Here is a 10,217-nt window from a genome sequence, read left to right as displayed (position 1 = left end):
AAAGGAAAAAATGCACAATCTCGTTGACAGAGTTGTCAATCATGTTATAAATACTAAAAAAAAAAATTCAATCTAAAAACCTGAAAAACAAGTAGTAAATAACATTAATGAAATCATAAATATTATTATAACAGTTGTTAATCACATTATAAATATTGAAAAAATTAAAAAAAAAAAAAAAAGATTTGCCGCTTGCCAGAGCTCTGGCATTTGCATCCCATTGTTGCTCCAGCATTGGTTTGTTGGAACTTTAGCAGCCAACTAGTTGATAATAGTGCCTTGAGGTTTTTTCAAAAGAAAAATAAATTTAAAGACGGCATTGCAAATTCACTAACATTTTAAAATGAGAAAATCCTTTTAAAAAAAAGTCTGAATATATGTAATTCCAATTCAAGCATTTAACACTTGAAAATGATATAGATGAAGGTGAGGCCTAAATTGGCCTTTTAGAAGTGTTATGAAATTACCCATATGCCCTCCTCTACAAAAAAAATGAAACTTGTTATTTTTAGTTTATTACTTGTTATTATCAATTCTATACTTGTCATTTTTAGTTCAGATCTTATTAATTGACTAACTAAAATAATAAAAAACAAAAAATTATGAACTTGTAATTTTGAGTTCAATACTTGTCAACAGTTCACAACTTATTAACTAACTAAAAGGATAGAGAACCAAAAAAAATTATGAAACTTATGATTTCTAATTGAATGCTTATCATTGTCAGTTTAATAGTTATCATTTTCAATTTTATTAATGTCATTTATGTCACGGAGGGATATATGAGTAATTTCACAATATTTTAAAATATCAGTGTAAATCTTATTTCCTGTCCTGTTATTTTTAAGTGTTACCTGCTGAATTGAAATTTTTTATATTCAGGCTTTTTCAGTTTAGTTATGACTGATTTAGAATTTTAAAATTCTGGTGACTTTTTAGTCTTAAAAATTCAATTATCATGTTTTTTTTGGAATTTTTCCTTTTTTTTTGGGCCGCCGATACAAATGGAGAATCTATTTGAGGAAGGGCGTGCCGATTTCCATAAGAAAAATATCCACTGCCTTACCAAAAAAAAAATAACGTTATCCACAGCAGAGACGACTGGCAGAACCCAATGAAGTAGCAGTTCAATAACAGCTTTCCACGCTCACCGCTTCCTTCAGTTAAGGAGCTTTCGATTCCTATTACAATGAACTCCATTATTAAATCACCCTACTCTTCTGCACTGCTTCCCCACAATTCCCACAACCACTATCACCACAATCTGCCTCGCCTCGTCATGACCAGAACTGCTCCACAGAGCCTTCACTCTGCTTCAACAAGCCCACTAATTAGGAAGGCCCTACCTCATTCCTTTGTTGTTATTGCAGCCTCCTCTTCTCCTCCTAAATCCCTCGACGTGTCAGTCTTCCTCCAAACCAGGTCTGCTTTCTTCGCCTCATCTAATCACTCATCCTCGTGCTTTTTTATTATGCTGATTTTTTTTTTTTCAAAAAAAAAAAAAAACCGAGATGCTCTTAAAATGGTGATTGAATTAATTGTTGATTTGTTATTTTTCATTGCAGTGCTCTGCTTCTCTTTCTATACTTCACAGCAAATTTCATAGTGCCAGAGCTCATCTCCAAGTATTTCGGATTTGACAAAGTAAACGAAGAACAGAATGTTAACGATGGGGATAGATAGAATGTTATAACCAGGACTGCAATTCACCGCCGGCTTTCACTTCAAATACAATTCTTTTTCTTTCCTCTTTATTTTTCAACTTGTGATTTATGTATAATGCGAGATTGGTGTTATTGTGGAAGTCATTAGGTTTGTTTCTGTATGAAAATTAGCTTATTATTCTTTTTTCCCATTCGTAAGTAACAAGGTGACGTCCGCTAACTCTACGTAACAAAGTTTCTAAGATGATTGAGATTGGTCTCCCAAAAGAAAAACAAAAAGATTGCCTTCGTTTTAAACATCTGAAAAACGAGGGGTAGCATTATGCTGCATAAACTACAGACTATCCCATGATAGTCTTCATGAATCGAAATCGAAACCGCTAATTCAAACTGATGAAGGAGCAAAGGCTAAATTTTGATTTCATTTTGTGACTAAATGAGTATTAATACACTATGAAACTCAGCAATCAAGATTTTGGACAAAAAGAATAAAGAAATTTACAGTTACCCGCGGGAAGAGGTAATAAAGAAAATTGAGAGGAAAAGCATGTTGTTCTTGCTTATCCTCAATGAAATGAAGAAAGCTCAAGAGAGCTTTGCCGAAACGACTGTCTGATTATTATCTGGACTGGGAGATTTCCCTCTTGGCGAAATGTCATTAAATTTGAAAGATTTCTTCAAAAATACAGATGACTTGCCGTCAAAGAAACTTGAAAAGGATTGCCGAATCGGGTTGTCTTCAGAGCCTACCGAGTCTTCAGATGCAGGTTTTCTCCAAGGTTTATCTTTGCCACTAAAGATAAAGCTTAGCCTCTTAAACCGGCGCTTGAGTTCGCCACTAGTTTTAGCTGACTCGTCTGCCTCCTTGATCATCATTAGTGCTTCCTCAGGATTTGTTAACATTGTTTCCACCGTTTGATACACCTATACCGGGAAAATGACCATCATAACAATACCTATAGCAGCACGTCTTCAGAGATCAATTTTTAATCCCAAATGCTCACAGGTGGAGGTATTTTACTAAGAAACCCCTTGAACAATTTGACCAGACCAACAAAATTACTACTTTTATATGCCGAACCGTATTTATATAATTAGTCTTCAAATGGGTTAAAGATAAAATTTCCAGAAGTCACCATACCAGAAACATATGGGTTATTTCCCCAAGGCGTCAACTAGTAATGGCTTACCAGAATCTTAGAGTAACAACATAACGTCATAAAATAGGCCGTTATCCCACAAGTACTAACCTGGCAAAGTTCATCAATTCTCTCCATCCAACTGCCACTTTGACAGGTGACAACTACGTACTCCTTGCAGTCGCAGAAAAGCTTTGAGAAATCACTGCTACCAGACAGCAAAGGCTCAGCAATTGCAACTCCTAAACCAAGCTGGATAAACCAAGCAGAGAATATGGTTAGCATGGCACAAAACTGATTCTACGGTTTGGCAACAGAAATTTTTAATTTTGCCTCCCCATATTAATGCAGTCTAGTCAACCTAGAGGATGAAATAACTGGCGGAACTACTATCACAAAGGTATGTATGGTTGCATGATCATAAATATTCTGGTATTCCTCTCAAGTTGTGCATGAACGTCCCTCACTTTACAATATATAGGAAACTATGGCCTTGCTTTGATGTTTTGGGTCATTTTTTTCATCAGGCAACTGTTATGATGTGAAATAAAGGTACCCCTTTCCTTAATCCAAAAAATTAGGATCCACAGTGATACTAGGAAGTTCTTAGAGAGGTGCAAATGCAATGTTTCCTTAATTATTTTGATTCCCTCATTGGAAGACATAACTAGAGTGTGTAATTTATTTTGCAACTTGCAACTAGCATATGGAGTTTGTCTCAAGAGTCACGTCAAGAAGTTCAACATACAGGCATAAACTAAATAACATGAAATATTCTTTTGATTTTGTATCTACTTTTGAGCTGTTAAAAGGTAAACCTGCGCTTGGCAGGTATAGAAAATCTACAGGCAAACAGGAAAGTCGGTGGAGACATGTTTGAGGGCATGACAGTCTTTTCTCAGCTCACAAGCACGCCTAACCACTCAGCTATGCTGTCTCAGATCCCACATTAAAGGAACATGTTTAGCTCTTAACTGGGTCCATAATGCCAAGCCTACTACATCTTCCAACCATCAGATACTAGCAAAAATAGGTGAATTGAATACAAAAATAATTTACCCAAGTACGAGTTTTAATACTATAACTTCTTTAAAAGATCATTTTGTTGATAATGGCTGACAACTATTTTTCTATCCCCAACATGGTGAACAAAAATAAAGAACTCACCAGAGAAACAAACAATTGTCTAAAAAGTTCAGAAGGCTGGATGTCCTCAAAAGCACGTAGGATGCCCTCCCTGCAAATGAATGTAAAAAGCATTCAGGTTAGATAGCTCCAACAATAAAAACCAAATTAATACTTACACTTACACTGCCAAATCCTCATCAAAAAGAGGTGTCTGTTTAACAGCTGGTACAGGTTTAGATGTTGCCCACAGTTCACGCCATAAATTACCTGCCATGAACATGCAATGAAGTTCAGCAAAGTTCCCTGGTATCACAAGAGCATACAGCAGTTGTGCCCATAGTGCCCAAGTATTGAACAAAACAAACATGCCAAAATGCAAGTCAGGCAATCCTAACTGAATATGTTTTGCCCGTCAGACTAAATGCTACTTAATTATGTAACAAGAAGGAAACGTCATAAAATATGATAGCAAATCCCATAAATGGAGGCAATAACTTTGATCCTCTGAACCCTGAATTCTCAAAATCATCTAGATGCAATATTCTCAAGCGTGTACACCAACTCAAAGGTTTATGGAGCAATTTATCAACAGCTTTCATTTTCACTACATTGTTGTAGTCCACTCAAAAATGCATGCGAATGATTTAAATCATCAAGTTCAAACCAGATAATGAAACTTAATCTTTGTCCTTGGGACATTATTTCAAATGATCCCATAAGACCATAAAAGGGATAAAGAAAAATAAAACGTCAAATCCCCATGAAGCAGGGGGAAAAAAGAATACAAATTGTGACATGTAAAACTCCATAAGACGGGACAAACAATATTCAAAAGCTTTTGAATTGCACCTATATATTAGTATAGAACCTTCACTAAAGTGTAGAAACAGTTGGAGAAACAATTGAACCAGTGAAGAGATTAACTAGATATCCTATCTTTAGAGTAACCCAAAAAAACTGGAAAGAGGTTATGTAAAGAGTGGAGACACAACCCGTTCTCCAAGGAGGTAGGCAGTGTTTATGGGAAATTGTTTGGCAATGGCCTAGGCTCATGTCAGTTACACAGCACTGCCCAGTTGAATCTCACAAGAAAATAAATCAATAAACTACTTATCCCATTCCTATGACAATAGAAAATAAGATTCTTTCCATGTTCTCTCCAATTAAGAACTAAGATAAGGTCAAATAAGCTGAGGGGTTTAAATCGAAAAATTGCCAAACATTTCTCAAATAAATGATGTATAGTATGGTAATCTCAGCAGGCCTTTCTTGACAGCTGAGCAAACTACAAACTGAACAACATGATAGGTAAATCATATAAGCATTTCTCACATCTTTTCCTCACTGCAGACAAGGCAAAAAGAAGTAATAGTTGGGATCCAAGCAAAAAAATTTCACAATCTTACATGATGATGATTTTTCAACCATAAAATTATGCAGCTGCAGAACATAAGAATAAATTATTTTTAAAAAAATGTGGTGCTACACCTTCTTTTTGCATTCTCTGACTTAGCTGACCTCTGGTGGACAATGACTCAGCAGAATCACCACCATCAGAAGAATCTTTAGCCTCAGCATCTTGTTCACATTCTGACCAGTCAGGAGGAGAGTGCCATCTCACAAAATCTTCCAAAATACAACCAGGGTTGGCAGCCTAAATCAAGATAGTAAATAAAAAGTAAGCAGAGAAAACAATAGATATATTCAAATTGTTACATGTATTCAGATTTCTAGTAAAGTTCTCTTCAAGGGAAAGCTCAACCTTGAAAGCCTGCATATCTGACAGAAGTTGAGAGCACCCAGCACCAACACTGATCATAGAAGATAATAAAACTTATCAAACAATACCCAAGTGACACAATTTTTAAGTTACTACATCTTGAACGAAATGAAATATAAGCTATCATTTATTAATAAATCATAGATGTCTGAGCCAGTCTTAAAAGTTGCACATACCGTAAGACAGATCCATGATTATCAGTATATCAAAACATAAAATTTTATACTATCAGTAGATCAACTAGTCCATTGAACCAACAGTAAGTTAAGCAAAAAGGGGATTGACATGGCAGGCACCAAGGCTTCATCACTTTGATGCAGCAAGGAATGGCAGCTACACCATTAAGATTATCACTTTGAGATGTATGCAAGTCAATTTAGGTTTCTGTTTGTCGATAGGCTTGATATCTTAACATATAACAGGATCAGAAGGATCTCAGTCAACAAACCTCCCAGTCCGCAGCACAAACTCCTCTGTTTCTTTGATTAGATCTTCTGTAAGCAAAGGCCCTTCCTACATGTTATTGTTACAAGGATCTCATCATAGGGGCAACATGAAAAGGGAACTTGTTTAGTGCAGTAATAAAACCAACCTGCATAACTGGAGAGTACACAGGCTCGCCAGTTTCTAGCAATGTCAGATCCCCTGATGGGCGATCAGCACCCAGTCGAAGAACAAGCTCCCCTGTATTTAATCTAGCATATAAAACAGGGGCTTTAGGAATGTGATCACGCATTGATTCTTTAGTAACTGAACTGCCTTCCATCAAAGAGTCTAGAGATTCAGTGGCAGTAAAACGGCGCCTTTTCCGAGAGATACAACAATTAATTACTTGAAATTGTTGATATAGAAGACACGACTTAAGGTCTGGAATCTCATCCAGGGGCACTCCAGGTATATGTTGTTCCTCAGACCAAAGTTTTTTCAGCTGCATAAAAGGGGGACAACTAATTATTTACAGTAGCAAATTAAGGGGGGGAAAAACAGGAGTACCATTACTGCATCATTAATCAGCTCAAGTTACAGCTTCAAACCAGAAGTTCATATAGGAAAACTTTCCATTCATGAACAGAATGATGTAAAATAAAATATCATGCTCACCAACTTTTCATGATCACGAGGCATTGAGAATTATTCAAAAGGAGTTTGGGTTTTCAATCTACATAATAGTAAACAAAATGTGTGCTTGTTTAGTTTACTCAGTATTTCTTTGCCATCAAAGAGAGGAGAGAGGGGGAAAAAACAGGAAAGGAACTTTATTAGACCTAGTGAAAAACATAAAATAACATTGTCCGAAAAACAAATGTTAACAAGGGGAAAAAGCATTTATAACACCTCAAAAGTGAGAGAGCAATAGCACTTACTTTAGCAGAACACGACTTATGATAAATCATACGGATCAAGAAAGCAAATTTAAACTAATTTTTCATAAAATATAAGAAACAACAAATTTATATTGATTTTAACATACTTCAACAACAACCGTGCACCAAAACAAAGCCATTTTTCGAAGGCTTCTGAAGTTTCCAATGATTTCAGCTAGCTTAACAACAATGCTTTCAGGAGGGGCACCATGAATATCTCTTGCCAAAGATGCTATGGAATTTTCCTCTGAACTAGAGCTGATCTTCCTTTTGAGGAATTCTCCCTCTGCGAATATCTTGCAAATATTACCACGGAAGTGAAAGATCACCACGTAAAGCATTAAGAAATTTATACGTTGACAAAAATGTTTGTTAATGCAATTATATTATCAGCAAGCCACCCAACATCCATGTACCTCGATCAAACAGAGAATTAATCAGAAAACCAATTTTTTCATCTTTACTAAAGTCAGCGGGAAGTTTGTCCTCCTTTTCACCCAGCACTAAAGCCTTCACTACTTGGAGACTTAAGCCCCCCTTGTCTCCGGCGGGAGAAGAATTTGCAGATGAAACTGTAAAATCTTTAACTGACCTTGATCTCCTCCCATCCCTAGATGAAAAAAGTTTCACAACTTTCAGAGAATGGTCTACTTGTACCAGAAGATGAAAATCTTTCTCAACAATGGAAACAAGAAGCTTAAAAGTCCCCTCTGGTAATCTTTCTCGTAGAAATAAATCACAAAATTGAATAACTTAGAACAATAAGAAGAGGTAGCATAATGAGCCAGCAAAGGTTAAAGCTGAGCAAGTGTAACTTACTCCACAGCTACTGCCAACTGCCTCAACACAGATGATGGAGGAATGGGGTCTTTTGTTGCAGCAATCAAGCATTCAATGGTTGGTGTTGCTTCAGAAGCCTAAATTATTTTTGTAAGCATACACCATTAAAGCAATTCATTCGTATAACTGAATCAATTCATGAACGAGAATATACCAATATTTTCTCTCAAAGAAATTCACGGCCACTTAACTGAGATTAGTTTATGCGGACTCTATCACCAGTAGAAATATAAAGCCTTAACTTAAAATGTTTAAGTTCCTGTTACCTTGTTCTCAATATCATTTTTCATATTCAGGATGTATAGATTTTCATCATAAAATGGAAAAGTCATTGTTGTATCTCCAACTTTATCTGTATCTTCAGCCTCCTTTCTCCCTATCCGGATGTTCTTTATTTTATCTTGCCAATCCTGCTTTATACTTATGTGAGGAGGTCTCCACTTTTTCAAATCGCTGCGCAGCTGCAAAACCAGATTTCAAGAAGTGTAAGAATTTAGTGCTCCGTCTAATGTCAATGTTGCCTAATAAGTATGTCGACATAACAACAAAAACAAATAAACGCGTCTCAATCATCATGAAGCTAACAGAAATTTCAATGTGGAACAATCACTGATTGGAAACTAGCACCCTGGCAAATTAGTAGTCTGCTACCGAATATTTTAACAATAACTTTAGGTGGAAAAGGTGGGAAAGATTCTCCATGCTTTGTGTGAATTTCAAGTTAATCGTATGAAGACCATCAAAGACTTTTGGAGGGGAAGGAGAAAGAAAGTAAAAGAAACGGGGATAAAAGCCGATCAAACTTTTCAATTCCCATTTGATATTCAATACAAACATAATAAAAACAAAATTGGTGATCAAAATGCAGCATCCTGCCGCCGTAGCCCGCAAAGAAAATGTAAATGAGCGGCCTGAGAATTCAAGAAGTCGGATACTGAGTTCAAATAACTTTCTTTTTGTTAGTAAGCACCAGAGTTTATAGGTAATAGTACAATGTTTCTTCTACGTCCAAATTCAAAACAGCACAAAACGCGAACAAAGATTACTCGAATCATCATTACCTTTGACTCGCCCTCATTCCGAGGAGATTCGTCTTTTTCTTCCCTTGTCAAATTGTTGGGCGGTTGTTTATCAGGATCTTAACGGATCAACAATTGTGTTAATGCTAATAGATAATAATTAGATTTTCCCAAAATTAACCAAAAAAAAATTAGCCAAAAAAAAATTTGGAAAAGGAAAAAAATTGGAATGAAGGGTGGCAACAAAATATAAGAAATGATTGCGACAGACTTTGAATGGAAAATGCCGAAAATGAACAAGGATATGTGTCAGCAGAAGAAAACCTCGATCAGATTTCAAGTCCGATAGGACACGTTCCGCTTTCGCAGCCGCAGAATGAAGCGCAGTCCTCGCTTTGGAAACAAAGGAGAGAGTCTCCATTTCCTACGTGAGCGGTGCGGAGGCTAAGGCAGACAGAGTTTCTCTCGCTAACAAGAGTTCAACACTAGAGAGGGAAAAGAACCATGGTTGTACTTGCAGTAACTGATGTACTCTCAGTGAGAAGAATCAGGAATAAATCCGAGCAGATAGAGCAAAGACTAGGAACCAAGAAGGAAGCTATGGCTACGGCTGAAGAAACTGACAATGGAAGAAGAAGAACCAGAGGAGACAGAGTAAGCGAATATCGTAAATACGGAATTGAGAATGGCGCAGTTAAAATATTCGGGGCACTGAATCTGAAACTATTACTAATTTTAAATTAAATATATATACTAGTTTTTTTAAATACTTAGTTGCGCTTGCGCAATTGCCGGCCTTAAATTCGTTTTTCAGAGTTATGCTTGCCAAGTCCGGCAGTGAGATTAGGCATGCAAGCACTTACATGACATTTTAGTCAAAAGAAAAAAAAAATACTAAATGCCATTAATGGCGAAATTAAAAAATGGGAGACAATTCCTTTTAAGAGGAGAGTTCTAATTTTTTGAATAAAAAATTGAGATTGAGAAAATTACTGAAAAATTATGCATTATAATAAAACTATATATCTAATACTCTCATTCTCTATTATGCTTTGAAATTGCTTTGATAATAAAAGAAATAAAAGACATAAATTATACAAAATTCATATCAATTTTGACTCGTGCAATTAAACTTTTATTTTAGAAATTTTGACTTAAAAAATCTTCTAATTAAGCTTTTAAATCTATACAGATAATTTGTATTATGTCATTAGTTATTATGTTATTTTAATAACAAAGTATGATATGTTACTGACCAACTACCTCTTAAATTTTCATTTTTT

At 35.8% G+C, this 10,217-nt stretch overlaps 2 protein-coding genes across 3 annotated transcripts; one reads left to right on the top strand and one right to left on the bottom strand.

Annotated features, from left to right (window-relative positions):
• Positions 1-1,066: 1,066 nt before the first annotated feature.
• On the top strand, positions 1,067-1,853 carry LOC114713688 (uncharacterized). The gene is made up of 2 exons (XM_028898360.1): positions 1,067-1,422; positions 1,566-1,853. The coding sequence occupies exons 1-2, from the start codon at positions 1,190-1,192 to the stop codon at positions 1,681-1,683; spliced, it is 351 nt and encodes a 116-aa protein (XP_028754193.1). The 5' UTR covers positions 1,067-1,189; the 3' UTR covers positions 1,684-1,853.
• Positions 1,854-2,058: 205 nt separating this feature from the next.
• On the bottom strand, positions 2,059-9,615 carry LOC114713709 (rab3 GTPase-activating protein catalytic subunit). Of its 2 annotated transcripts, XM_028898388.1 has the most exons (14): positions 9,259-9,615; positions 8,977-9,053; positions 8,182-8,376; positions 7,895-7,992; positions 7,492-7,685; positions 7,183-7,361; positions 6,304-6,639; positions 6,160-6,224; positions 5,694-5,742; positions 5,420-5,585; positions 4,114-4,198; positions 3,971-4,040; positions 2,915-3,055; positions 2,059-2,588 (listed from the first exon to the last, which is right to left on the bottom strand). In XM_028898388.1, exons 1-14 carry the CDS (start codon positions 9,353-9,355, stop codon positions 2,250-2,252), a joined length of 2,091 nt encoding a protein of 696 aa, XP_028754221.1. In that variant the 5' UTR covers positions 9,356-9,615; the 3' UTR covers positions 2,059-2,249. The 2 variants fall into 2 exon arrangements, with proteins under 2 accessions (XP_028754221.1, XP_028754222.1); XM_028898389.1 differs by lacking the exon at positions 8,977-9,053 and having other exon boundaries at positions 9,259-9,337.
• Between the last annotated feature and the right edge of the window lie 602 nt (positions 9,616-10,217).

This window comes from Neltuma alba, unplaced genomic scaffold (assembly GCF_004799145.2).
Source record: "Neltuma alba isolate B1F8T4 unplaced genomic scaffold, ASM479914v2 tig00011447_pilon, whole genome shotgun sequence".
NCBI classification, from domain to species: Eukaryota; Viridiplantae; Streptophyta; class Magnoliopsida; order Fabales; family Fabaceae; genus Neltuma; species Neltuma alba.
This window is presented reverse-complemented; position numbering and strand designations above follow the sequence as displayed.

Bases quoted from the DNA above. Each gene is read 5' to 3' on its own strand.
- LOC114713688 (XM_028898360.1), top strand. From the start codon at position 1,190: ATGAACTCCATTATTAAATCACCCTACTCTTCTGCACTGCTTCCCCAC. The intron at 1,423-1,565 runs GTCTGCTTTCTT...TTTTCATTGCAG, and splicing joins TCAGTCTTCCTCCAAACCAG to TGCTCTGCTTCTCTTTCTAT.
- LOC114713709 (XM_028898388.1), bottom strand. From the start codon at position 9,355: ATGGAGACTCTCTCCTTTGTTTCCAAAGCGAGGACTGCGCTTCATTCT. The intron at 9,054-9,258 runs GTTTTCTTCTGC...TGATCCGTTAAG, and splicing joins GGACTTGAAATCTGATCGAG to ATCCTGATAAACAACCGCCC. The intron at 5,743-6,159 runs GTTTGTTGACTG...TTCTATGATCAG, and splicing joins TTTGTGCTGCGGACTGGGAG to TGTTGGTGCTGGGTGCTCTC.